Source organism: Chrysemys picta, chromosome 7 (assembly GCF_011386835.1).
Source record: "Chrysemys picta bellii isolate R12L10 chromosome 7, ASM1138683v2, whole genome shotgun sequence".
NCBI lineage: Eukaryota > Metazoa > Chordata > Testudines > Emydidae > Chrysemys > Chrysemys picta.
The window spans coordinates 126,994,880-127,022,541 of NC_088797.1; the positions used below are offsets into that span (position 1 = coordinate 126,994,880).

General features: G+C 63.0%; 1 protein-coding gene across 6 annotated transcripts in view; it reads right to left on the reverse strand.

The window, feature by feature from the left end:
* KCNIP2 (potassium voltage-gated channel interacting protein 2) overlaps nt 1-27,662 on the reverse strand; it is a 132,526-nt gene that overhangs the window by 41,333 nt on the left and 63,531 nt on the right. Inside the window, exon 1 of one of the 6 annotated variants that reach the window (XM_065552681.1) lies at nt 25,276-25,660. The exons of 1 other annotated variant lie outside the window; for it this stretch is intronic. In XM_065552681.1, the coding sequence (XP_065408753.1) occupies nt 25,276-25,363 (88 nt within the window). In that variant the 5' untranslated portion in view covers nt 25,364-25,660. Of the gene's footprint in view, nt 1-4,102; nt 7,522-14,629; nt 14,864-25,275; nt 25,661-27,662 lie in introns of those variants that run through there. 4 more of the 6 variants (XM_065552685.1, XM_065552679.1, XM_065552683.1 and 1 more) reach the window with 4 other exon arrangements.

Below are 27,662 nucleotides of genomic sequence, written 5' to 3' on the forward strand. Positions count from 1 at the left end.
GGGGGGGGGGCGGGGGGAGAGTGCCGGGGACAGGAAAATTTGCTCGAGGAGAGGGGTGGAAATTCGTCCCCGGGGACAGATATAAGTGACTGTGTGCCTGCCGGTTACTGGCGCCTGCTGCTGCTGGGGAAGGCAGGGGCAGCGCAGAGCTGGTGAGGAGACAGGGGAGGGAGCAGCAGGGGGCGCTCGACAGGCAGCGGGGTGCCCCCCCGGCATTGCGAGTTATGTGCCCCCCGGCATGAAATAAGGTTCACTCCACCCTGGGCCTCCGAACATTGCACAGCTGTGGAGACACTGGGGGGAGCGATTCGCCCGAGGTCACACAGCCGGGGGAGCAGAACCCAGGTCCGTTGCTGCACAAGTCTATGTGATAACCATGGGGCGACACTGCCCGTCGGTCAGGCCTCCGTCTCCCCAGCTGTGGGTCGGAGACAGGGAGCGAGTTTGCAAAGTGCTCGGAGATCCCCAGACAGAAAAGGGAAAGTCCCAGGAGAGGAGCACAGTACGGCCTCCAGCCCCCTCCCTGGGCTAGCAGCCCTGACCCCGCATCGCCGGCACAGCCCTACCCCCTACCCCCCATGATACATGTCCTGACATCTGCACCCTTAGCCCATAGTGTCCCCCCCGTACAACCCACAGCTGGGGGGCAGCGTCTCCATGGGAGCCAGGCAGTGCTTCATTTGTAATGAAAGAGGTGTCGGGGCGCAAGCAATATTTTTACTTTCGTACCTGGCACGCCAGGCCCGGAGGTGCTGGGGCTACGAACCGCCAGGCCCGGAGGTGCCGGGGCTACGACCCAGCCTGGCTAGCCCTGGCACAAATTAAGCCCTGGGACCAGGCCTGCAGTTGCAGGTTCCTTTCCCTCCCCCGGGGGAAGCGGGGAGCTGTTCAGCACCAGGGGAATGGGGGGGGGTAGCGAATGTGCCTGCACTAATGGGACAGCAGGGGTGGGGGTGGTGAGGAGCCGGGGGCTTTCGGGGGCTTTCGAGGCAGTGAAAGCAAGAGCGGCCCAGCGATGCTGCCCCCTCCGCCCTCCAAGGGCCACCCTGGAGACTTGATCCGCAGCGGCAGCCAATTCACCGGGGGGGACTGCCCTTTGGGGGACACGTGCGGAGACACCATCGCGCCGCTCGCTGCCCCTCGCTCCCTGGCCCAGCCGCAGACGTGCCCAGGCCAAAACTGTGGGGCGTGGGCCAGCTTTGGGCCCCACTGCAGCTACCGCCCTTCCCTGCACGGGTGCGAGGGGCGATCGGCAGCCCCAGCACGGCACAGGCAGGCGGAGGGCCCTGCTCCCTGAAGAGCCAGCTTCAGCCAAGGGGGGGGGGATTCCCCAGCCACCCGGGGGGCAGGAGAACAGGCCCCGTGGGGCTACGTCAGCTCCCCACCAGCCGCAGGAGGGTTCTGATGCCTGACGGGGACAGCAGAGCTCTCAGCTACTGCCCTAGGGCTGGTGGGCACCCCCCTCCTGTCGCCATGGGGACACCCCCTCCTGTCGCCACGGGGACACCCCCTCCTGTCGCCACGGGGACAGGAAGAGGCTTTGCCCAGGGCATGGCCCCCTGGACAAGGCCAGATGCAGGGAGCAGCCGCACGGTAGCAGAGCCGGAGGTGCAGGCAGGGGGCTGCTTGAGTGCTGGGGGGGGGCGGGGGGAGGCAGGGAACACAAGAGAAGCTGCCCCCCCACCCCACCCCACCCCAGTGCCCCGGAGCCTTCGTTCCAGCTCCGGCTATCGCAGTGCGGAGCAGCCAGCGATCGATGCTGTGACTTTGGTGCCGAAACTCAGGGGTTTGGGCGTCCGGCCGAAGACACTGCTCCCCACTCCTGTGCAACTCACTGTTAATAACCAGTGCGCCCCCCCCCCCGCCACCTTCACTCCCTCCGGCTCCACCATGTGGAGTCAGGGTGGCTTCATCCATAGAAATCAAACCCCGGATGAGGAGCCAGGACTCCTGGGTTCTATTTCCAGCCCTGGCACAGACGCGCCGAGTGACCACGAGCAGGCGCCACCCCTCCATGCCTCAGTTTTCCCATGGAGATGGTGATAGTGACTTGGCAGAGCTGGGGGGTGGAGTCCAGGGCTGAAATTGTCAGGGGGCTGAGGGAGCCCATGGGGTCATCGGCGGAGCTGGGAACGGACAGGAAGTGGCCCGTGCTGGGTCAGACGGGAGCAGCAGGGGAGCTGCACTGAGGGGCCCAGGCTGCGAATGGATTTAACCTGAGACTCACTGTCACCCTCCAGTGGCTGGTCTGGAGAGGAGACGAGACCTGCTGCTGGGGCGGCCAGACCAGCACCAGGGCAGGGGGGTGATGTGGACATGGGGCCCTGTCTGGCTGCAAGGACCTGAGTGGGGGTGGGGCTAGGGGCCAGCTCCCCATGGGAGCTGTAGGAGGCAGGACTCCTGGGTTCTCTCCCCAGCTCCGCCCGACTTGCTGCGTGACCGGGGGCCGGCTGCTTCCCGGCTCTGTGCTGGAGCTGCCCAGTGGGGCAGTGCCTGGAAACTCTGCGTGTTGCCAGCACGGGGCCGTGCGGGCGGATTGAGCGGGTTCGAGGGAAATACTAGATGGCTTCCGGCCCTCAGATAGCGGCTGTGCTAAGCCACCCACCCCGGCAAAGGACACTCCCCAGTACCTGAATGGAGCGCAGAGGGGGAGTCGGGCTTGGTAGGGGGCTGTGGCCCCACGGGATTCCTAGGTGGAGCGGGGTCCTGCAGAGAGCTCCCGAGGCTGGCACAAGGGGGGGGCCTGTGCCACTGAGACAGGACTAGCCTGGAAGGTCTCTGCAGCACGGCTAGCTGCTCCCAGGCCAGCCCGAGCCCATGGGGCAGCTGGATGGGGAGGGATGTCTCAGACCCGACCTTGGCTGGCCCCAGCTGCAGGACTTGGTGCCATGAGGCTCCTGCGGCGGTGAGTTCCGCAGGCTGGCGCTCTGCTGGGGGAGGAAGCCTGTCCATTGATTGTCCACCGGGACTGGACACAGCTCATCAGGGGCCTCTGATGGGGCCAGGCTGGGAGGGGGTTGTATCACGCTCTCCCAACCCCGATCCTGGCTCACTCACAGCTCCATGGGGTCACCAAGTACAGAGCTCAGAGCCCCCCCCTGCTCCCGCAGCCCAGGTCCCGCTCCCGCAGCCAACCTACATGAAGATCCACCAGCACGCAGGGGCTCGGACACACAGCAGAGCAGTTCCAAATGCACCCAGGGAAGGGGAGTGGAAGGGAGGGAAGGGGGGGGCTCACACACATGCCCTACCCAGCCCTCCACATCCCTAGGCTCTGCCCCGAGGCCGCGTGGTGACCATGGTCCACACGTCTACACACCAGCGTACTCCAGTTCTGGGGGGCCACGGGACCGGTCCTGGGGGAGGAGCCCCACTGCCAGAGGGCGCCGCCCTAGAGAGCGGATTGTGGGACGTGCATGGGGCCCTGGGCCCCCCCACCACTGCAGGTCACCCTGAACTCACCGGGGCCTTAGAGGGAGCCTAGCCCCCCGCTCCTTCCACCCCCACCCCAGAAGAGCTGAGCAGCTAGACACCCGCAGCCCGGCTCGCCCCACCTTGCCCGTCTTGCCCGGGGAGGGCAGCATCCCCAGGGCCTGGCGCAGGCTGGCTACAGGGTTTGGGATTCTCCACCCTCCCCCAGGCACCCGAAAGGCATCCCTCGCACAGCCCTACGACCCTATCGCCCGCGTGGGCACAGGCACCAGCTACGCAAGCCCAGGCCCTCACCTTTCAGTCCCTGCCTCTGCCGGGACTCTGGTGGGGGTCTGCCCGAGTGCCCGTCCGCACTGGGGCCCTGCCCGTGGGGCGCAGCGTCTCGCCCTGCCCTGGACTGTGAGCTTCCTGCGCTCGGAGCAGAGAGCCCCTTGCCTTCTCCTGGGGGCTCAAGCCAACTCCCAGCCCCAGGGCACCGAGGGGCTTGGGCACCTCGCAAACTGCTGGGCACTGCCGGACCCTGGCTGGCAAGCTGGGGCACCGGGCAGAGCCCTGGCTGCCCAGGCTGTCCCCTGCTCACCCCATCATCCCTCCTGTGAGGCACCAAGAGGCCGGTGGGTTTCGCTAGCCCAGGCTGGCCCGTGCCCCAGCGCTGCGCCCGCCACGTTACCTTCCAAGGAGACGGGTTCAAAGAGGCCGAACTGCTCCAGCACCTTGACAAACAGAACCAGCACCACCAGCACAGCGATCACCTCCAGCCCTTCCAGGTTCATGGTGAGGGGAGCTCAGGGCATGGCCCCCCCGGCCCCCGACCGGCTAGCTCCCCCCGGCGCCCCAATCAGCCAGACGCCACGACCGCCGGGACGCGCATCTCCACGGAGCCGCCAGGCCTGCCGTGGGGGCATCAGCCTTCACCCCTCCTCCTGGGGGGCCCCCGCCATCCGGCACCGGACCAGCCCCTGCCGTCCAGAACCCCACGGCGGAGGTGCCCCACTGTGCCGGGCAGAGAGTTGGCCAGTCCTAGGCAGCCCAAAGGAGCCGTCCACCTTGCTAGAGCGGGGCTGGAGGACGTGTGCGAGTAGAGAGGGAGTGAGGGAGGCAGTGCGGGGGGGTGGGGGGGAGCCATGCCCTCCCATTCCAATGACACCACCTCCATCGATTTGCTTAATGCGGTTGCTAAGCAAACGGGCCACAGATATTAAGAGGATCTCAGCTCCCCTCCGGGGACGCTGGGTTAAACATCCACAGGGAGGAACGGCTCCGGTACATCCTCTGTGCCCCCCCTCCCAGTGCTGCTCCCAGCCAGCTATTGGGGGGGGCATGCACCCCCCCGGTGCCATCCTCTGCCTGATGCCTGCCCTCAAGATGCCTGGCACAGCATGGGAGGAGAGCAACATGCCACCTAGGCTGGGGGCCAGGACTGTGCCAGCCTGCATGCAGGGGGCATAGGGACAGTTCGGGGTGGGGGGTGGGGGGGTCTGCTGCCTTCCCCCCTCTTGCCTTGCCCCCCCTCCCCCCAGTTAGTGTGTCTCAGGACTCAGGTCCCAGAATGCACCTGGCTTTACAGCCATTGACACCAACGCTCCTTTGCTTTGGTCACCCGACTGCCTGGCTCTCTCTGTACCTCGCTATGGTCCTGCGGCAGCGAGTTCCGCAGGTGAATGGATCTGCCCTTCAGGGGGCTGGCCGTGAGGAACAGGACTCTCCTCCTCCCACTTCTCTCTGTCCCCGCCCAAGTGGATAGCAAGCCCCGGGGTTCCTGTTTGCTGGCTGTTTGGTGGGTCCCGTTCTTCGTGGCTGTGACCAAAGCCTCTGGTTGCACGTGGCACCAGCAGCCCCTTAGCAGAGGCCACAGAGGGCCTGGGCCTTGCGAACCCAAGGCTGGGGCAGGGCTGGAGCGGGGTCGGGACCAGCCCAGCTGCCACCCAGGCTGCCTCGGTTCTAGGGAGAGGAATCAGCCCCTGGGGCTCACAGTCCAGCCCCTTGAACCTCTCCGGCCCCCACTGCCTGCACTGGACACTGACCCCCCGGGCCCAGCCCCTGGCAGGGGACGGACCCTGCTCTGGGATTCGGGGAGTGTTCCCTGCCAAGCGATGGCCAGAGCAGGGCAGCTGGGCGTGGCAGTACTGATGCTCGGCATTTCCATGGCAGAGCGGGCAGCCTCGGGGTCACTGTCCCCTGTAACTGCGGGGGAAACTGAGGCACGGAGCAGGGACATGGCTCCTCGGCCAGAATCAGCCCGTGTGGGATGGAACCCAGGAGTCCTGGCTCCCAGGCTGGTGCTGTGGGCACAGGGTCACCTTCCCCCAGGCAGCAGAGAGGGCAAGTCTCAGGGCCCAGTTTAACGCAGGTCCGGCTGCATCCCAGGCTGGAGGACTCAGGGGAGCAGTGGGGCCGGGCCGGGGTGAGGGGAATTGGGGCAGGAGCAGGTGGTGGCTAGTATGGGGGGAATGTTCAGGGTGATTTTTCTTTTAGCTGAACGGGATCAACTCCCCCCAGCAGGGAGTGGGGCCGGGGGCAGGGCTGGTGGGTGCCCGAGGTCGTGGTGACTTTGGGTGGTAGGATCCAGCCGGCTGCTGAGAAGCGGTTTTGCTAGAGAGCAGGCGGGGCTGGGCTGGGACCCAGGGAACAGCCCTGGGGGCTAGGACGGCTCCCCGGGGTGCTGACCTCTTCACGGGTCACCTCGGGACAAGTGCACCAGGAAACCAACGAGACCCCTGAGCTCCAGCCAGGATATTCTCATCCCCTGGACAGACAACCGAACCCTGCTCACAGATTTCCAACTCTGTGGGTGAAACCAGACAATCCCTATGCTCTCAAATGAACTCTCACAGAAAAGTGATAAAAGACAAACCCACCCGGTCACCTGGGAGCGAACACTTTTCACACAGCGATCACTCTGTCGCTGACCTCTCAGTCCTCACAAGACGAGCCTGGAAGCTTACATTCATCACTTTGCTAGACACTAAACATCATGGATTAATAGAGACATGGGATTTATAGCTCATTACCACAAACTGTAACCCACTAGCCCCCCATCCCCAACTCCCCCCATGACTGGAGGGTGTTAACAGGCCACTTCACCTTGAATGGTCCCTTGAAATGTGTGTTAACTCCTTATGCTAAACACTCTGTTCCACCAGTTATTTAGCTGTGACGCGTGTCTGAGAGCGAAGGAAGAGCTCTGTGTAAGCTCGAGAGCTTGTCACTTTCACCACCAGCAGCGGTCTGATAAAAGCTACGACCTCACCCACCTTGTCCCTCTAATGTCCTGGGACCGACATGGCTACACCAGCGCTGCATAGATCGTTAATAAAAACATGTTAATTAGCGCAGGCCACGAATCTGTCCCTGCAGAACCCCACTAGAAAGGCACCCCGTCCATGAGGTGTCCCCGGTTACTGTTACATTTGATGCCTCACAGCCAGGCAGCTTTTCATCCAGTTAATGAGGGCCATGGGAATTTTATATTGTTCTAACCAAAATGTTGTGCGGTAACAAGTCAAACCGCTTACAGCAGTCTAGTACGTCAACACCATCACCCTTAAAATCAAACTTGGAATCTCATCAAAAACCAGATACTAAGTTACTTTGACAGAACCTATTTTCCATAAACCCTTCGGGGGGTGGAGGCCCCAGGAGTCCAGAACGAGTGGACTCCCTGAGGGGGCCCATGGCGAGAGACAGACGTGCTAAGGCTCAGAGAGGTGCGGCTCCAGGAGGTGGAGGGGCCTAACCCCGAGAGAGAGTGGACCCCCGAGAAGGGCTGTCTCAGTGAAAGGGCACCCCCCATGGACCGCACGGGGCCAAGAGTGGGCACGATCTGCGAGTCCATGACAAATGGACAAGTACAATTTTCAGGATTCTTTTTGTTCCTAATACACTTAAAAATGCCTTCTGCTGGCCATAGAGTTCTGTGTCCCTTTGCTTCCCTTATCAATTTTCTACAACTCCTAGATTCTGATTTATATTCATTACTATCAACTTCCCCTTGCTTCCATTTGTTATCTCTCTAGAGAGAGAGAGAGAGAGTGATTTTATAGCTTCCTTAACTTCCCCTCTAAATAGGGTTACCGTGCATCCAGGTTTTCTCAGACATTGCCTCTTTTTTGAGGCTCCGTCCTCTGTCCAGGTGGATTTTTCAAATAACAGGCAGTATCTGGGATTTTTTTAGAGCAGATGCTGCAGCTCAGAAAGAGCCCCGATTGGCCCACTTCCTGATTGGTCCCTCCCCTGCATCGGCAGCTGATTGGTTCATTCCCCTGCAGCCACAGCTGCCGGATCCTACCCACCCAGGTCCTGGCTCCTAGCCTTGGGGAGGGGGTTCCACAGGGAGGTGCTGACTGACGGCTGTCGCTGCATCCCGGGCTTGTGCCAGCTGCCCTGCCACGTGACAGGGAGCGACACTGCCCCACCTCACCTCCAGTGAGTACCCATGCCACAGGTACCCCTTCCAACTCCCCGAACTGTACCCCCTGTCCAGCTCCCCCTTAGTGTCCTCCTTTTGAAATATGGTAACCCTACCTCTAAGCCTGGTCCCCTTTAACCAGGTCACCCTTCTTCCTCCATCGTGGCTTTCAGGGCATCTGGCAAAGTGTTCTTAACCAATTCCCAATGATCAGTCACTTTTTTCTGAATAAATTCTGCTTCCCAGCTGGTCCGGCTCATAATTGTTTGTAGCTTTGTGAAACTGGCCCCGTTAAAGCACCAAGTCCGCCTGGCGCTGGTCCGGCCTTTCCTCTGTGTGCACAGGAGAAGTGCGACCAAGTCGGGACCCCTTGTCCCTAAGCTGCCGTCAATGTTTAGTTCTGCGACCAGCGCCGGTGTCTGCCCGGACGGGGCTGAGACGGACCCCCCCACACCACACTCTGCAATGTTGCCACTCCAATTTATTGCCACAAGGGGGCACCCTTTCTCCACATATCACTGAGTGGGGTGGCCGGTCTAGGGGCTAGAAAACAGGCCCCTCCCCAGGCTGGCTCCACCCTGGCCGCATGCAGGGTGCGGCAGCCAGGCCCTGGCCGGAGAGCGCCCTCCCTGGTCACCGACGGAACAAGCAGCCCGGGCTTCCTATGGCATCCGGCCTGCAGCCCCTCCTGAGTTCCCCCTGCCCACTGCTCTGCCGGTGCCCCTCACTCCCGACCCGCAGCCCTCTGCCGGCCCAGCCCCCGACAGCTCTGCCGGTGCCCCTCACTCCCGACCCGCAGCCCCCTGCCGGCCCAGCCCCCGACAGCTCTGCCGGTGCCCCTCACTCCCGACCCGCAGCCCCCTGCCGGCCCAGCCCCCGACAGCTCTGCCGGTGCCCCTCACTCCCGACCCGCAGCCCCCTGCCGGCCCAGCCCCCGACAGCTCTGCCCGTGCCCCTCACTCCCGACCCGCAGCCCCCTGCCGGCCCAGCCCCCGACAGCTCTGCCGGTGCCCCTCACTCCCGACCCGCAGCCCCCTGCCGGCCCAGCCCCCGACAGCTCTGCCGGTGCCCCTCACTCCCGACCCGCAGCCCCCTGCCGGCCCAGCCCCCGACAGCTCTGCCGGTGCCCCTCACTCCCGACCCGCAGCCCCCTGCCGGCCCAGCCCCCGACAGCTCTGCCGGTGCCCCTCACTCCCGACCCGCAGCCCCCTGCCGGCCCAGCCCCCGACAGCTCTGCCCGTGCCCCTCACTCCCGACCCGCAGCCCCCTGCCGGCCCAGCCCCCGACAGCTCTGCCCGTGCCCCTCACTCCCGACCCGCAGCCCCCTGCCGGCCCAGCCCCCGACAGCTCTGCCGGTGCCCCTCACTCCTGACCCGCAGCCCCCTGCCGGCCCAGCCCCCGACAGCTCTGCCGGTGCCCCTCATTCCCGACCCACAGCCCCCTGCCGGCCCAGCCCCTGACAGCTCTGCCGGTGCCCCTCACTCCCGACCCGCAGCCCCCTGCCGGCCCAGCCCCTGACAGCTCTGCCGGTGCCCCTCACTCCCGACCCGCAGCCCCCTGCCGGCCCAGCCCCCGACAGCTCTGCCGGTGCCCCTCACTCCCGACCTGCAGCCCCCTTGCTGTTGCAGTCTTTGGCCTCTCCTTACACTTCCATCAACCCAAGCTGTGGCCAAGGGTGCAGAGGGGCGGGATGGAAAGTGACCGAACTCGCTGCATGTGGTCCCTGGCTGGCTGAGATCTACCCAGAGGCTGTTGCAGCTGCAGCCCTGCCTCCCCCCTCCCCCCCGCCCCGGGTCTGACAAACACTGGGCCGTGGCCCAGCTGCCAGGCAGACTCAGTGCCTTGCCCATGGACCCGCTGGTGCCCCGGAGTCCTGCAAACAGCCCCTATTCAGTCCTGCCACCAGGACCCAGTGGGGGCGGTTCAGGGCCCGGCAGAGGCCCCCGTACCCAGTCCAGGGAACACCCCAAATGCAGCTGGACAATGCAAAGCTCCAGCTCCTGCTGCCCCCTCTGAGCGGAGCAGCCTCCCCGCTCGTCTTTGGGGCTCCCCTTGCAGCCCACGGCCTGCCCTCCCTGAGCCTGGAGCGCCGGCGATTCACCCCTTTGGGCTGGACCCATGCCAATGGCTGTCGGCTCCCGGGGGACAGGGACCACGCACTGTGCCACGCACCCCGCCCGGCTGCGTGACCGACGCAACAAATCCCCTGCTTCGCTGCAAGCTCCCTCCATCACAGGTGTGCCCGTGCAGGGCTGCGCCTCGTTCCCTGGGCTGGGGAGGACGCTGTCAGGGCAGCACACGCCGGGTTGCTCCCTTGGGTGCCTGCTCTCGGGCTGTGCTGCATCGATTGCCCACAGGGGAGAGTCCTGACTCATGCACTAGGAAGCAGCATCTCTCCCCTCTCCGACAGCCTGGGACTCTAGACAGACAGATGGGCGAACCCAGCCCCGCAGGCAGGGCAGGGCAGGGCAGGGGTAGAGTCATTTGGCACCTGCCCCTGACCTGGAAATCCAATTCCACTCTCTCCCCCGCCCTCCCGCGATGCCAGGAGGAGATCACACCCCTGGCACGATGGGATTTGCGGTGCAGGAGGCCGGGTCATCACAGCCTTAGGCCAGAAAAGCGAAGCACGATCCTCGGGGCCCATCTGGCCCTGCGCATCGCGGGGGCGTCCTGCCCCGGCCAGGCAGGAGTGGTGCTAGGGAAGGGAAGGGAAGGGAAGGGAAGGGATCCGAGCGGGTGATTTGCATGTAGCGGGACACTAGAGAACGACGTGAGATTCCCGGCGGCCCCCAGGCTGGCACAGGCTAACCGGGCGGGAGAGAGACCTCGTCAGCAGAGGGCAGCTCGCCGGCTCTCTGAATTGCCCAACGTACTGCCTGGCAATGAAGGAGCGCCGGACCGCGCAGGCCGCTCGCCGGGCTTCCAGAGGAGGGTGTTATACGCTCACCACACGCGGCAACACGCGCTGGCGGCTCCGTCGGGCCCGATCAGGGACCCGGTGTAGCATCGCTGGAGCCCGGCAATGCATTTCCCAGGGCGTGGGGAGCACGGCGGCGGCAGGGGGGTCGGAACGTAGTGCCCCCCTCTAGCAGCTCCTAGGAGTCATGCCAGCGAACGCTGCCGGAGCCGCACGCCGGGGAGCCAGAGGCAGACGCAATGACGCCAAGAATGCCAAAGAGTCACCCGCAGCGATGGGAGCAAATGGGCGAGTCGCCCCCGGATGCAGCTGGCAGCCGGGCAGCGTGACCCGCGCCACCACCCACATCGCCATGCAGGAGACCCCCTGGAGACACTGCGTGGCCCCACCCTGGTCAGCGAGCCGAGACTGGGGCCTGCAAACCCAGGGCCTCGCCCGGGCCCTCCAGACAAAGGGCATCGCTCTCCTCGCTGCCCACAGCCTCCGGCGGTGCTAGTGCCACTGCGGGCGCCGGAGCAAGACCAGTGGGAGAGGGAATCTGGGCCGGCGCGGGGCATCAGGCGCATTCCCTCCCCATCGGCCTCCCACGCACGGGGTTCATAGATTCATAGATTCAAGGACTGGAAGGGACCTCGAGAGGTCATCGAGTCCAGTCCCCTGCCCGCATGGCAGGACCAAATACTGTCTAGACCATCCCTGATAGACATTTATCTAACCTACTCTTAAATATCTCCAGAGACGGAGATTCCACAACCTCCCTAGGCAATTTGTTCCAGTGTTTAACCACCCTGACAGTTAGGAACTTTTTCCTAATGTCCAACCTAGACCTCCCTTGCTGCAGTTTAAACCCATTGTTTCTGGTTCTATCCTTAGAGGCTAAGGTGAGCAAGTTCTCTCCCTCCTCCTCATGACACCCTTTTAGATACCTGAAAACTGCTATCATGTCCCCTCTCAGTCTTCTCTTCTCCAAACTAAACAAACCCAGTTCTTTCAGCCTTCCTTCATAGGTCATGTTCTCAAGACCTTTAATCATTCTTGTTCCTTCCTGTCCTGGGGGGGCTCCGAGCCGGGCCACGTGGGGAGCTCGGGGGAGGGGGGCCTCACACCGATCTAGCCAAACCGGTGCCCGGGCAAACCCGCATGTGTGGACGAGGTCTGTGCTGAACGGAGGCAAAGCCCGGGGGAACGGGCGTCTGTCCACAGCATCTAGACTCCACACCGACGCCCGGGGCGGAGCTTGGCCTAGCGAGAGCCGAGCAGGGGCGTGGCGGGGTCTCCACCTCACCCCCGCCTGGGCAGGTGAAAAGGGCCCGTTCGCCTGTGCCCGGTGCACCTGGGGGAGAGTCGGGGCTGGAGGAGGAAGCTGAGCTGGTGTAAAGCCAGAACGAGGGGGCTGCAGGGAGGAGCTCTCCAGTCACCCCCAGCCGAGGAGTCCTGGGGGCAGCCAGCCCTGGGATCCCACCTGGGGCACGGCCTCTGGCAAGCCCCCGAGGGGGGGAGCCCCACCTCCAGCAGCTCCAGCTAAAGCCCACCCAGAATGTGACTTTGTCACCTCCCGCCCCCGTGTCCTTTCCCTTCCCCACCTTGTTTCCTGTCCCCCCCCCCCCCCCCCCCCCCCGTTTGCCTTCTGTCTAAGAAGCATCTGACTTAGCCCGCTACGCCTGGAGATTTTCCAACAGCTGCTGCGAGACTTTCACCAAAACGAGGCCCCTAAATGCAACGCCCCGAACAGCCCGACGCTGGTACAAGTTTGCCAGGTCTCGGGGTGGCTGAGGAGACCGTGGGCTGGGCCCGGGTTTCTCCAGCAGAGAGGTTACAAACGAAAGGCAAGCCCAGAAACAGACACTGCGTTGCCTGTCTCGGCAGCTCTCTCTTCCCTTGTGTGGTGTGGTGTGGGTGTGTGTGCGCGCATGTGTGTGTGTGTGTGCGTGTGTGTGCGCGCGTGCAGGGGCGTTGCCTGGTTCTGCCGTCTAGGAATCGGGATCAGACGTTAGCAGCAGCCCCAGCCCAGCTCACCTCATGTCCCTTCAGCGAGGGATGCAGGCCTGCTGGCCGCTAGCCCCCACAGCGGCTTGGCCATGGAAGGAATCTCCCCTTGTCAAGACAGAGTTTGCTTTCCTCCTGGCCACGGGCCCTTTCAGGCCGGGGGAGACTCCTGGTGCTTGGGGATACGGATCGTGGGCAGACGTGCATGGGAGAGGCCACACCAGGACCCCTGTCCCAGCGCCATGCTGGGGAGATGAGGCCAGATCTCACCTCCCGCCACAACTGGAGGCTAGAACAAGGGGTCCCCCCTTTCCACCGGGCTGCACTGTAACAGCACCAGGGTGTTCACTCTGAAACCTAACAATGACAATTGTTACTTGTAACAGCTAGCTCCATCCAGGCTGGTTGGTGGAACAGAATCCTAGCTAGCCTGCTTATCCCCCAACCACAACCTGCCTCCTCCGCAGAAGATTTACAAACAAGATAAATCACACGGCAGCTGCTGTGCTGATTGAATTATTAATTTCCATGTTGAATTTGTTAAAACCCTCCAGTGTTTAATTTCAGCCCAGGCGCTGCGGGGCGGCCAGAAGACGGGCCCCTCCCTGCAGGAGGGAAATGCGGCTTCCGCGGAGTGCCGGGGTCTTGCTCTGAGCTGTGTTGCAGGGGGGCTCCCTAAACAGCTGAGCCCACCCCCGCTCGTTGCACGGGGGGGCTGGGGCAGATGATGATGGCGCTTCGCATCTGCTCTAGGTCTTGCAGTCCCTGGGGAGTCTCTGCACACCGCCCGGGCCTCGTTAAAGCACCCCAAGGGCTTTAGTCATTGGGGAGGTTCAACCCCGGGCTCTGGCTGGGAACAGCCCAGCAGGGGGCTGGCTGGGCCCCCTGCTAGCGAACCTGGTTGGGAGCCAGAGAAGCCACCTAGGCCAGGCCTGAATCCCACCTCCCTGGACTCCCGGCAGACAGACGGCTGGTGGGCCTCCAGGTGGGATTCAGCACCTCCCAGAGCCCTGGCTTTCCCAGAGGCCCCCTGGGGAGGCTGCCCGACGGGGCCGCTCAGCGCTGAGGGTTGGAGATGCCGCGTGGACAGCTGCCTATTGGGAGCCAGGCTGAGAACTAGCAACTCGCATCACACCGCTGGCCCCCGGCCGGCAGCAAGGCTCAGTGACTGTGCCTGGCCGGACGCAGACAGACAGACAGACAGACACGGAGCGCCGCCCTAGAGGTGAAGTGCCCTGCACCCCCCGGCCCCATTGTACTCCCCCTTAAAGGAAAGGACGCAAGGCTACACTCCAGCTGCCAGCCCCACCGGTGCCGGCTCAGAAGGACGGGGACAGGGAATCGAGGGGAGGGGGGGGTAAGAAGCCCCTTGGGGCGCCCAGTGCACCCGACCCCTCCAAATACCCATTTCCAGGCGAATGAAACGAACGCAGATGTAGGTCCCGCCCCAAGGGGCTCCCAGCCAAGAGCAGCCTGGGGCTGGCACAGGAGATCCCCAGCGTAAGAGTGACGGCACCAGACCCCTCGCCAGCCTACCCCGGCCACGCCACAGCCTGCTTTGGGACGGGGGGAAGCCGGGACTGAGCACTGCCCGCGGGCAGGGCAGCCGTCTCCACGTAGGGGCGGCCAGGCCACGGCCAGCTCCTTCTGCCAGAGCGGGGCACTGCCAGGGAGCCGCCCACTGGCATCGCACGGTACAAACACAGCGGGCCGGGGAAGAGCCAGGGAATAACCCGCCCGGTAGGCTGGCAGCCACAGCCACAGACAAACCTTGCCGGGCGATTGGGAAACCCCTTGGGATTCGGGTCACCCCAACCCGGCGCAGACCCAGCCCTGCCCTCCCCCGCCAGATCCCCCTGGGCCCCCCCGCTTGCCCCCGCTACCGTCGATGCCGCTGATGATCTTGAAGCACTTGGTGGTGAACCAGTAGGAGATGAGGAGGAGGATGACGATCAGCGAGGCGTAGAGCAGGCTGTCGCTGTGTGGGGATGCCCTCTCCATGGCTCCATCCCTGGCGCCTGCCCCGGTGCCCCCCGGTGCCAGCGCCCCCCTGCCAGCGCGGGCGCTGGGCTGGGACTCGCTGCCTCCCCGCAAAGGGGTCGGGAGCGACACACGATAGCCGAGCTCCCAAACCAATTACCGTAATTGCTCTCATCTAACACAGCTCCCGTCTAAAAATAACCACCCGGCCCAGGGGAGCCCGGCACTGCCAGCTGGCACAAGAGGGGGGCCGGCCTAGCCCCTCCCCACGAGCCAGCCCGAGACAGTTCACCACCAGCCTGCGGAGATACAGGGCCTGGTCCTCCTCTGCGGCCAATGTAGGCTCAGGAACCTCTCCCAGACCCCTCACCCTCTGGCCTGTCGCCTCCCAGCCCCTGGGGGAGGAGTTCCCCAGGGCACGTCCACACTGCAGCGTAAGCCCCGGGTTCAAACTCAGCCTCAAACCGAACCCCTCTTCCGCCTACACGCCAGTCACGCTAACCCAGGCTCGGACCCAGGGCCTCATGGGGGCGGAGAGTCCGACCCGGAGTCAAGCCGGGACCCAGGGTTCAAGCCCTGTTGCTTTGCAGTGCGGACGCAGCCCCACTGGACCTGTGCTCTGGGAGCTCACCAAAAGTATCCCACAATGCCCCAGGCCAACTTCCTTTGTCCTCGGGCCAGTCATGTTCCCGCGCTGCCCCACGCCCAAAGGGCCGAGCGGCCCCGTTTCGGGAGGGCGCTGGGAAATCTGGGATATGGGTGGTTGGACTTGTCCCTGCAGAACGCTGTGTAGACGCTGGAGCCCGGGCTCAACAGTTCCACACCTGGGGTGACAGAGGAGTGGAGCCGCTCACGCCCCAGGTTAACAAACCCAGGGGCTGCTCCCTCGAGCTCTGCTAACCCGGGGCTTGCACTCAGTGTAGACAGATCCTCCGAGGCCTTGTCTTCACGGGGAAAACGAGGTGCATTCATCACTGGAGTTAGTTACCCCAAGGCCAGATGCTAGCGAAGGCAGGGCAGGCTGTGGTTGCCACATGAGTTACAGGGCAAGATAAAGCCCGTCACCTCGAGCCGCAAATACAGGGGAAGCTACAAACAGCCTCGGCTGCCCTGGGATTTCTCCTGGCGACCCGAGCTGAGCCAGCGCAGCGTTCGTGACGCTCCCGCCTGCTCTGGCGAGCCGTGGTCTCCATCCATCCCCCCGACCGGGCCAGGGGCACGTGCAGAACCCAGATCCTGCACCCCGGCTGCAGCAGCGGATCAGAACCCAGCAGTCTTGACTCATCCCCCAGCAGCCTAGCCCCTCACGCCAGCTGAGACCTGAGCAGTGACAGCCTGGGGGCTTTGTGCAAGAGACACCCCCCCCTCTATCCCCCCTCCATGCTGCCGGCAGGCCCCACTGACCCCGGGGGCAGATCCAGGCCGGGGGGAGTTATAGCAGACGAGTGCGTAAACCTCTGTGTTTCTAGGCTTCCCTCACCCCCGCAGCCCCGGGCCCGTGTTCAGACCCAGCCGGAGCCGAGCGGCAGACGCTGCTGTCCCACTTTCTGCCTGGGTTTTTAAAATAAGGCTCTGAACGCCCCCTTCCCCCGCTGACTGGTGCTACCGCCAAAGCACAGCGCTGCCACTGAGCTAAAATTAGCCGCCTCGCCAGCCCATCGCACGCAGGGTATAAACAGCCGTGCCCGAGGGCAGGGCCCCTCGCCCAGATGCAGCCGTCGGAGCAGTCTCCACGCAGTCCCCCCTCGTGGGGCCGGGGCCACTAGCCAATGGCATGGCCAGCCACGGGGGCTGGGTGGGGGGCAGCTCTCTGCCTGCCCGGTGCGGCGTGGGGGTGTCACAGAGATACCAGGTGGGGAGAGCTGCCCACAACCGTGGTTCCTTCCATCGCCACCCTGGCCAGTTGCAACGGGATGCAGCCTCCTTGCGGCTCCGTCATCCCCGCCACCCGGGATGACTCAGCCCCTGTAACTCCCTCCCCGCCGCAGGAGGGCAGCAAGGGACAGACGCTGGCAGGGACTCTCGGGGGATCCTTCAGCATGGCCCAGGCAAGCCGCCCTGCTCCCCTGGGGACTCCCAGGCACTAGGGGGCACACTCTGGAGCAGGGTGCTGCGGGGTCCCATTCCCATGGGGGGCCCCGCTGGCTGCCCCCAGAGACAAGCCCTGGAGAAACTGGGCTGTAGCTCTGCTCCCACGCCGGGTTGTGGCCGCACGGGGGCCACAGCCCGTTGACTCGGCAGCTGCTGCTAGCCCTGGTCAGCTCCGGAGAGTCCCCTGGGGCTCTTTGCTCCCTGGCTGGAAGCCCGGCCTCCTCCCAGAGCAGGGCGGGACCTGGGCCAAGCAGCCAGGGGGGGCTGATGGCCTGAGAACCAAAAAAAAAAAAAAAACCCTCTCTCCATCACCCATTAGGAGAGTTAAATTTAGGTCACAGCTGCTCCCTTATTACCCAGCTGCTAATCAGAGACGGGGCACGTTATTAATCAGCACATGAGCATATCGGCGCCGGTCTATTTTCGGGTGCTGAAGTCACCGTTTTAACCTGGTAAATTGATGGAGTCATTTCTCTTGCCCCAGCCTCGCCCCGTCCTTGGCCCGGACGCCACGGGCTCTCGCTGGGCCCCCTGGGCGGGGGCAGGGGGGGGGAAATTTGGCCTATGCCAGCTGCAGCATGAGCCCCTACGCGGACAGGTCGTGCTGAGCTGGCATCAGCGGCATTACAGCGGACCCATGCCGGCCACAGCTTTGCCCGGGTTTGCTGGGAGGTTGGCCCGGTGTGGCATCGCCGGGGATGGAATTGGGACAGATTCCCCTCCCAGACAGGCCCGAGATGCGGCACAGGCAGCCCCAGCGTGGGAGGGGGCAGGGAACGGCACGCCGGAAGGGTTCAGGGTGACATGCCCGGGATCCATAGCGGGAACTGGCAAATAGCAAAGCCACAAGCACTCTGTGGGGGCCGGAGCAGCAGAACGGGCGAGCGCGGTTCAGAGACCGGGATTGCGGAGAGAGGGAGCGGGCTGGCCTGGGGGCCCCTGCAGAGCATTCCCTGCGCTGGCCCCGGCCCTGCTGTCACCCCTGCAGGGCCCAGCGCCACCATGCACGGACCAGGCAGGCTCGGGCTCCAGCTTTCCAAAGCAGTCTAAGATTCCCAGCCAGGAGCAGCGACACCATGGGCCCATCTAGCCTGGCATCCTGCCTCCTGCGCCCCGGCCTAGAGCGCTGGCCCATCCAATCTGGTGTCCCTACTGCCCACTGACTCAGCAGCAGGCAGAATTATAACCCTGCCCAGTGGCCGCAAGGGGGGAGCGCCGCGCTGTAGCCCAGCCAGGCGGGGATGGAGAGCAGCTCTGCTTGCGCTGTCTGCGTGCCCCGGATGGCTGGTTTCAGAGCCACGATGAGCTGGCAAGAACCCTGCCAACAGACAGAGGAGAGGCTGCGATTCCCTGGGCCATGGTTAAAATCTGAGCTCGGGGGGTGGGAAGTTCCTGCTGGCGCCTAAGTTCCCTCTAAGCTGCTTGGCCGCGCGGCCGGCTACCAAGGGCTGCACAGGCAGGGAGAGAGGCCTCTCCCCCAGTCCCAGCCCTGGGGCAACCTGCACCCAAAACCCCTCATCCCCAGTCCCAGTCCCAGCCCTGGGGCAGCCTGCACCCCAAACCCCTCATCCCCAGTCCCAGCCCTGGGGCAGCCTGCACCCCAAACCCCTCATCCCCAGTCCCAGCCCTGGGGCAGCCTGCACCCCAAACCCCTCATCCCCAGTCCCAGTCCAGAATCCATACCCCCTGCCAGAGCCCTCGCCCCTCTGCACCCCAACCCTCTGCCGCAGCCCTGAGCCCCCTCCCACACCCCAAACCCCTCATCCCCAGCCCCACCGCAGAGCCTGCACCCCCAGCCCTCACCCCCCTGCACCCCAACCCTCTGCACCAGCCCAGAGCCCCCTCCCATATGCTGAACCCCTCGGCCCCACCCCCATCACCTCTATATTGGTCCACAGAACAAAATTCATTCTGCACATGCACGTAAGAAATGAGAGGGAACATTGGCTGGCGCTGGGGGGGCCTCTGCACCAGCCACCTTACGAATAGTTGGGTTCACAACCCAGCCCAAAGCCCTTTCTCTAAAGGCACGGGAGGAACATGGCAGCCATGGACACAGGATTCACGCCCTGCCCGAGACAGCCACGTCAAAACCCAAGCAAAGCCACAGAGACGGATGTGTAGCCGAATGGCCGGGGGGCAGGGTCACACCGACAGGCCTGGAAAATTAGAACAGGAGCTCCCAGCCTTGCTCACGCCCCCATCGGCCAGGGCTGTGTGGAAACATCCCCAGAGACACAGACGCTTCTCCATTCATGGAGCAGCTGCCCCAACGTTGCCAGCCCGAGATTATAAGATCAGGAGTCTCGCCACATTGGTCACTTTCCTTAAGCCCGAGTTCTGCTTGCACTTTATCAATAACTCGTATTTCCTTAAACGATCATCAGATTTAGTCTATAGGTAATTCTAGGATTCGCCAGCAGCGTGGTCTCTGGTGCCAGCTCTAAGGTGCAGCTGACCTGGGGTAAGTGACGGGTCCTTTGGGATGGGGAGTAGCCTGAATGTTGCTGTGATCATTGGGGTAAGGGCCCGGCTATCACAGAGGCAGCTCACCGGGGAGGCGAGACAGCCCGGCGAGCCAACGGTACTGTCTGGGACTCCCTGGTCAGCCCGTTCCACTCACACTTGATAATTGGTGGGTGAGATCTAAGTACAGAACTCACAGCCTGTCAGAGTGTGGGGGGACACATGGCCCTGCACCCCCGGCTTCCTGCGATTCTCTGCGACTCTCAGTAAAGCAGAAGGTTTATTTAGACGACAGGAACACAGTCCAAGACAAGTCTTGCAGGTACAGACAACAGGATCCCCCCCAATTAGGTGCATCTTGGGGTCCCAGGGCACCACAGCCCCCTTGAGAGGTCAGAGCCCCGTCTGCCTCCCAGCCATTTCACCAGCCAGCTCCTGAAACTCCCCCCTCCCTAGCGTCTCCTCCCCCAGCCTTTGTTCAGTTTCCTGGGCAAAGGTGTCACCTGGCCTCTAACCCCTTCCTGGGTTCTCATGTTACATGCTCAGGTATCTTCCCTCAAGGCCAGTCTCCCATCCCCAATGCAGACCGTCCCAGCCAAACCCCCCTGCCTTCCCAGGCAACACTCCCCACTCAGCATTCAAAGACCACATTAAGAACAGTCCCAGTTCGTCACACAGCCATTGTGGGGTTTGTGGCTGGTTCGTGTCGGGTATCTGCATCCAAGTCACTGCAGGCAGCGTTACAGGGAGAATCTCCCCTTCAGTTCACAGATCAGAACGTTTCTAGCCCTCATGGCCTCAGAGAAGCACCTGGAAGCGCCTAGAGGCTCAGACTCCAGAAGTGGACCTTCAGCCCATCAGTCCTCAGGGAGACGCTACATTCCCTGCTTATGGAGGGAGCAGAGAAGACAGGTGTGTGCTCCTGGATTTTCAGTTAACCCTTTCTCTCCCTCTCCCTATTCCCTGCTGCGCAGGGTTGGGCAGCTGTTTGAAGGTGACCCTTCTAATCGTTCGACTCACTGGGCCTGGGGCTCGAATGGGGGCGTGACAGACTGTACTCTTATGTTCACCCTTTTTACAAGTCCATGATAAGTTTTGTACAAAGTATACCGTGTGAGGTGTCAGTGAAAAACTCATAATCTGCTGACCATTAGTGTCCTGGTAAAATGTGTGTGGCAACATTGTATGAAAAGGTATAAGATTCTATTGTATGACATTGCTGAGACATGCTCCAAGTTTAGAAAAGCAGGCATAATCCAGTTCCTCAGAGACCAAAGATACATTGATGCCTCGGCCAGGTGTCAACTTAATCACATGAACTATCCCTTGGGTAAGCGGCCGTTCTTTGGCAGGAAGAAGGGTGTGAGCGAGAGATTTACATATTGGCAAAGGAACAGCGAGGGTTCCTGTGTAAACAGACTAGCTGTTGTAGATGATTCTCAGAGGAGAAAAAGATACAAAAATGAGGAACAGAGGCCCCAGATCACCTCTCTACCCTCAGCTCTACTCAACAACATTTGAAAAGAAAGCATCATTGAACTTGGGGAGGGGTCCTGGCTGAAGGGATCTAGCCAAATTGCTGTAAGCATGTGGGGAGAGAAACCTTTTACTTTAAATTCACTGAGGTTGTTAAATTAGGGATTAGTCTGCATTTTACCTTTTATTTCTTTGTAATTGGTTCTGGCTTCTATGCCTCATTCCTTGTAATCACTTAAAATCTATCTTTGTGTAGTTAATAAACTTGTTTTATTGTTTTCTCTAAGCCAGTGTGTGTTTGGGAACCTCCATTTGAGATAACTGGGTTTGTGCATCTCATTGGCTGGTAATGAAATGACGGCCTTTCCGTGATCTTGTATTACACCGAAGGGCAGAGCTGGGCCGTACGAGATGCACGTTTCTGGGGACAAGTCGGGGAGTTTGCTGGTGTCGCTCTGCAATAGGATTCAGGAGTGGCTGGCTAGAAGCTGGGAGTGATTTAGCATGCTGGAGGCGGTGTGTGAACAGACGGGGAGTGGCTGTTCTCACAGTGTAAAGGGCACCCCAGCTTGGAGAGTTGAACTATCCGTCAGTCCCGATTGCCACAGGGGGGTCAGCTCTCGTTTTCCTCCAGGTGTGAGGAGCTCCCCACACTGCCCGGGGGACACAGGGGCTGGGCAGGATGGCGGGAGATTCCTCTCTCGTGTCTTCGATTTGGTTTCTGGATCCATCCCTGGCCAGCTGGGGCTGGTGCGATCATCTCCCCAGGCTGGTGAGGAGGAGGGCTGGGACCAGACGGCTCGCTCACCTCCAGCTCACCGGGTCCAAGCCAGCCTTAGCTGGAAGCAACCAAGAGCTGCTCCATGACCTGGGGGGAGGGGGGGGGGTCTTGTCGGGTCTCTCGGCAGGCAGCCCCGAGAGCTGGCGCAGCTGGCTAGGAGCACTGCCAAAGGGCCAGCAGGTGGGGAAGGTCCCTGGGAACTTGAGTTTGGCATGGAAAGAGCGGAGGCTGCCTTGCGACCCCTGAAGGGCGGAGGCAGCCTGCAGCCCCCCTGTGCGTGACTGCTGAGCACAGCACAAGGGGGAGCGGCGAGGCTCAGCCCCACGCACACGTACAGCGAAGCTGGAGAACGCTCGGAGGGGGAAGAGCCCCGCACCAGCCCCTTGCAAGGAGCGGGGGCAATGGCCGTGAGCAGGAAGGCAGCCCCACAGCTCAGAGCGCACCCGGACAGAGCCCAGGGGATGCCTTGTTCCCAGCCGCGGCTGGGGCGCCCCCAGAAGCGGGAGCCCATGTTAGGTCAGAAAAACAGACCAAGGTAGCAGAGACTTCTCGCTCTGCCCAATGCCGGCAGATCCATCAGGCTGGCTTGGCTTCTTACTGCCCCCCCGGCAGGGTGTTAGACAAGCCATCTCCTCTGCTAAAATCCATCTGCTCCCACCCCATTCATCAAACACTGCCACCCACCCCACTTATTGGGGGACAGGCACTATGCATCTTCCAGGACCTTCACAAGCTATCGGAGGCCAAGGTCACCCTCTCACTGGGCTGGCAGGGACACGCGGCACGTGAAGGTCACTCCGCCGACTGTTCCAGGGGAACGCTCCCGATATCGTCCCCTTCTCTCTGGGGGTAGCACCCTGGGTGCACGAGCGTGTACACACACACACAAGGGAGGAGCGTGTGTGTAATTAAGAGCCAGTTGCTGCAAGCAGCAGGGAACCAGCCGTGATGGTTCTCCAGGCTGCCCTTGGAGGCGTGGGCCGGGCCAGCCCGTGGCAATGCTCTGGGGTGGGGCCGGGAAGTTATCACCACCTTCCAGAATGAGCGGATGGGGCTGTAATTGCCTGATGCGGAGCGAGGAGCTCAGCGGGCTGGGCTCCAAATGGCTGCACTTCCGTTGGCTCGGGGGATTGCATTCGCCGGCTTGTCAGACACCTACGCCTTCCTCGCTGAGAGCCCGCGTGTGTGAGCCGACTACACCGGGGGAGCGACGGCCGAGCAATTGGCCAGCGGCCGAGGCGTTTGACAATGCTGCAATCCGGGTGGCTGGGTGCCACTGCGGGTGGGCCCACGGGGTGGAGCAGGCGGCTATGTGACCTCCCGGCCGCCGAGGCGCAGAACATGGGCTGGTGCCGGTTTCTCTGAAAGGCCTGCATGGATGTCACTGCAGCAGCCAAGCCCCAATACCAGGCCACGCGGCGGGGAAAGGCGGGCAGCCGATGAGCATAGCAGAGCGGCAGCCCAGAAACTCAGCTGGCCTCCCATGGGCCCCCGCCTCTTCTCACTCACCCCAGCACAGACCACTGGCCCTGGTCCAAAAGCCAAGGGAAGGAGAGGCAGGGCCAGCGAGCACCACACCGGTACTGCTTACAGCAGGGTGCGCGATTTGCTGCAATTCACACCCCTGCTGGCATCCCTGCCTGCTCTCGCTGGCCTAGAAGGCACCTCCAGCCCCCGGTTGGGAGCAGCTGACTGAAAGGAGATGCCCCTTAATAAGCCCCCTCCCCCTGCAATTCCAGCTGCCCTAGCCCTGCCCTGGGACCCTGGAGTCAGCACCAACTGAGGAGAGAGGCCGCCCCCCTCGCCCCCCCGCAGGCGTCCGACTCATTCCAGGCTGCATGCTCTCTCCTCCCAGCCCCGAGCCTGCTCGGCTCCCGAGACGTGCCAGGCTCCCCCGCAAGGCAGGACAGCTGCTGAATGTGAAATCAGAGCTTGTCAGCCCAGCGCCAGGCACGGCGCCAAAGCGGTGGGTTCCTCGTAGCCTCTGCCACAGACAGTCCTGTGGAGTGAGACTGACAACACGACGAAGCCAGACGGTGTGACGGGCCGGGGCACACTGCGAGTCTCACGCCCTCACCCAGCGCCGACGCGGCCGTACGAGCCCAAGAGCCTGGCTATAGAGCGATCCAGCTCCCCCCCTCCAGCACCCCCAAGGGAGCACACTGCATCCTACCTTCGCAGCACCCACCCCGTCAGCCCCAGGGAGCGAGACACTGGAGCCGGGCTCCCACAGGGCAGCATGAGTGTCACCCCAATGCAGGGAGGAGAGATCGGGGATCCCCAGGGGAAGGGGACCCGGCCACAGCCCCACCCCGCTGCGCATCCCCAGCTCCATGAGCAGCTCGAGATGGTTAGCTGGAGAAGTGGCTACAAGTGCAGATGCCGAGCAGGACCTAGGTCTGCAGGCCGGGTCAGAGAGCCCAGGTGCAGCCTCTGACCAGGTGGGCTCTGGAGGGGCAGGGGCTGCACAGGACCAGGGAGAGCTCAGCAAGCCCCATGCATAGGGGAGTCCGGGGTTTAGGGCTGGCTCTGGTTTCGGGTCAGTTCTTGGGTTAGCCCAACCAGCGTGCCTGGCACTAGCTGGACCCAGAGGGCGCAGATGGCTCTCAAGCAAGGCAGACACGCCCTGAGGCGGGGGGCAGACACGCCCTGAGGCGGGGGGCAGACACGCCCTGAGGCGGGGGGCAGACACGCCCTGAGGCGGGGGGCAGGCTCCAGTCACTCAGCGCTGCCGGCTGTGCATGCGTCACTGGGTTGGGGTGTTGCTCTGTACGGCTGATGACTCCCCCTCCAAGAGACACCTCCAGAGCAATCTAGCGCCTATTACGGGGGGAAGGGGGCTGGGTTTGCTGGCAGCGAATGGGTGGGGGGGGATGAAGACCCCTGTCCAGGGAGGGGCATGGGAGCCAAGGCTTTCACCCCTTTTCCCTGTGGGGCAGAGGGAGTCCTGGGGTCACCCACCGGGTCTGTGACTTTTGCTAAATGATATCGCTGGGGTGTCCAGGGTGAGCCCAGCCACAGAGCAAGGGGCTGAGGCAGGCGCCCAGCCAGGGAGGGTGGGGGTCTCTCCTGGTGCAGCTGTGGGAGCAGCAGCTGGTGTCCTGGATCCAGGGAAAGGGGAGGTTTGGATTGTAACTCAGCATCAAAGACAACCTGCTCCCTGCACTCAGGGCGTGGGCTCCCCGAGGACTGACCCCAAGCCTGCAACCCCTAGGGCTGGGGCCAGACATATGCATGAAGCTGGTCTGGGGGTAGAGGGGAGACTGGATCCCTACCCCCAACCCATGCCCCAAGCCCCCCAGATCATTTCTCCTGGGGGGGCAGGGCAGGGCATGGGTAGGCTGTGATTCAATCCCCAGTGCTCTGCCCCCCCCCCAGGTGTGTGCGTGAGAATGACACACACACACCCCACAGGTCCCACGGTGGATCTGACTTCTGTAGCAACCCTGTCCCCAATCTCCTGCACATCCAGACACAGAACCCTTTGTGGTGCCCCATACCACGCCACCTGCCCCCATAACAGCTCCCGTAACCCGTAAACACCCCCCCCCGGGCTCTGACAACCCCCCCTTCCCCTCTGCTAAGAGACTCCAGCCTCAGCCCCTTAAAGACAAGCCCAGTAAACGCACCCCAGCCCCACCCGGGCTCTGCTGCCCACCGCCAGCCTCCACGACGCGGGCCCAGGGCACCGTGCGGGCGGCCCCACCAGGGACACGCGCCCACGGGGCGTCCTACCTTGCGAGAGGGTCCCGGTGACCAAGTGGTAGAAGAAGCGAATCCCCCGGCGCAGCTGCCGGTGGCACCGCCGCTGGCAGCGATTCATGGTGCCCGCGGGCAGCGCCCGGGCAGGGGCAGGACCCGGCCACACCCCTTCTCAGCCGGGGCAGCCGGGGGGCCCGGGAGTTCCCTTGCCCGGTCCCAAGGCTCCCTGGGCATCAGGGGCGGGTCCAGCCCCAGGGCCCCGATCCCAGCCGCCGGAGACACGGGCCCCACGGGCACAGCGGCCGGGCAGAGCCCCGCCAGGGCTCGCTGCAGGGAGGGGGCGCAGGACCCGCTGCCCCGGCCGCTCCGTCCCCGCCTGTGGCCGGGCTCTGCCCAGCCGCGATGGGGCAGCCCCGGCGGGCGGCGCCCCGCTCGGGGGACGCGCAGGATGCCGCGGTCGGCATGGCAACGGCCAGACTCCACAGGTCCCGCTGACCAATGGGCGCCGCCGCCGCCCCCCCCCCCCCGCGGCCTCCCGGCGCTGGCAGGGATGCGCCTTCCGCAGCGGGGGCGGGCGCGTCTCCCCCGGGCAGAGGTACAGCCCCCACCCCCCCAGGCACCAGCCGGGCAAGGCACATCCCCCCCCCCCGGGCAGAGCCGGGCAGGGGTACAGCCCCCCACCCCAGGCACCAGCCGGGCAAGGCACATTTCCCCCCCCGGGCACCAGCCGGGCAGGGGCACATTCCCCCCCCCCCCCGGGCAGGGGCACAGCCCCCCGTGGGCAAGGCACATTCTCCCCCCCCCCCCGGGCAGAGCCAGGCAAGGCACATCCCCCCCCCGGCCAGGGGCACAGCCCCCCCGGGCAGAGCCGGGCAAGGCACATCCCCCCCCCCCCCGGCCAGGGGCACATTCCCCCCCCCACCAGGCACCAGCCAGGCTGGGGACATCCCTCCCTAGGCACCAGCCAGGCAGCCCCCCCTTCCATGGACACCAGCCGGGCTTGGGCACAGCAGGACACATCCACATGCACCCCCCACAGCCCGGGCACCAGCAATTGCCCTGCTGCTCTCACTATAGCTGGGGCTGCATGGGGGTAGGGGAGGGCTGCACAGGGCCTGCCCCCAGTGCCCCATGCAGGCCCCACCCTGGGCTCAGCCTCTCCCTCAGCCTTGGGCAGCGTGTGGGCAGTGGGTTATTGCCCTGAGCCAGAGGGGTGTGGTAGAGAAACGGCGCACACAGGGGTGGGGGGGGGGAGGGGAAAGAGGCTCCAGTGTGCCCTGGTGACAGTGTGTTGGTGCAAGGCTGGGTGTACCCCCCCCACCCCCATAGCCATTGGGAGATGCTCTGGCAGGGCTAGGGCGAGTTTCTATTATCCATAGAAAATGTCCAGTCCCTTTCTGCATTTTGCCAAGTCTTTGGACTCAGTGAAGTCTTGTGGCAGTGAGTTCCACATGCTAATCTTGCTCACTGAAATGAAGAGGTGGAAATGCTTTCACATGGCATGGCCAGGTTCGTGTATTACGGGACAGGGCCAACAGCTCCCAAGCTCCCTGCTGGTGGCCTGTCATTTCTTACAGACTTTTCTCCTCGCCCCTCTTATTGCCTGCCCCAGGCAACACTCCTGCTCTTCTCATTCTCTTTGGACTGAGAGCAGTTCTGCAGGCCTGGACCCTTCTCAACCCTCCTCTGACCCCACTTCCAGTTCAGTGGGAGAGGGGTGCTCAGACCTGCACTCAGGATTCAGATGAGGCTGCACCATTGATTTATCTGCTGGCATTAGAATATTCTCAGCCCCTGCCTTACGCATCCTAACGCCTGCTTAGGGTTTTTTTTAAGTGATAGCTGCACCGTGAGCTGAGGTCTCCTTGAGCTGTCAGCAATGAGCCCAGAGCCCTGATACAGTTCATCTAGGGCCCTAGGTAATGTACGAGTAGGCATGGAAGGATTAGATTGTTATCAGTAAGTGTCAGTAAACTTGGATTTCACCATATGCGCAAACCAATGGAAAAATATTTCCATCGGTGCTGATCAGACGAAGAACAGCGCTGCCCGAGAGACTCTTAGGGGTCGATTTAAGGATATTTACTTTATCTATTTTGACAGGGGATATCGACAATTTGGGTTTTGCCGATAACGTTTTAACATTTTGCATCTCAGCAGCTACAGGCATTACATGCTTGACATACACCCCCTGGGTTTCCCACAATGGTGAAAATTTAAAAATCAATAAAAAAAAAGCTTAAAAACAAACATCAGTATTATACATCCAAAAACTACACAACAACTCTGCCCGGCCTCTGTCGGAGTACTTTAGAAAGTTCCCCTCCCCCACCATGCATTACTTTGCATTTATCCACAGTGTGGGTCACTTGCCCTCATGTTGTCCATTCCCTTGGCTGGATTTGGGTCTCTCTGGTCCT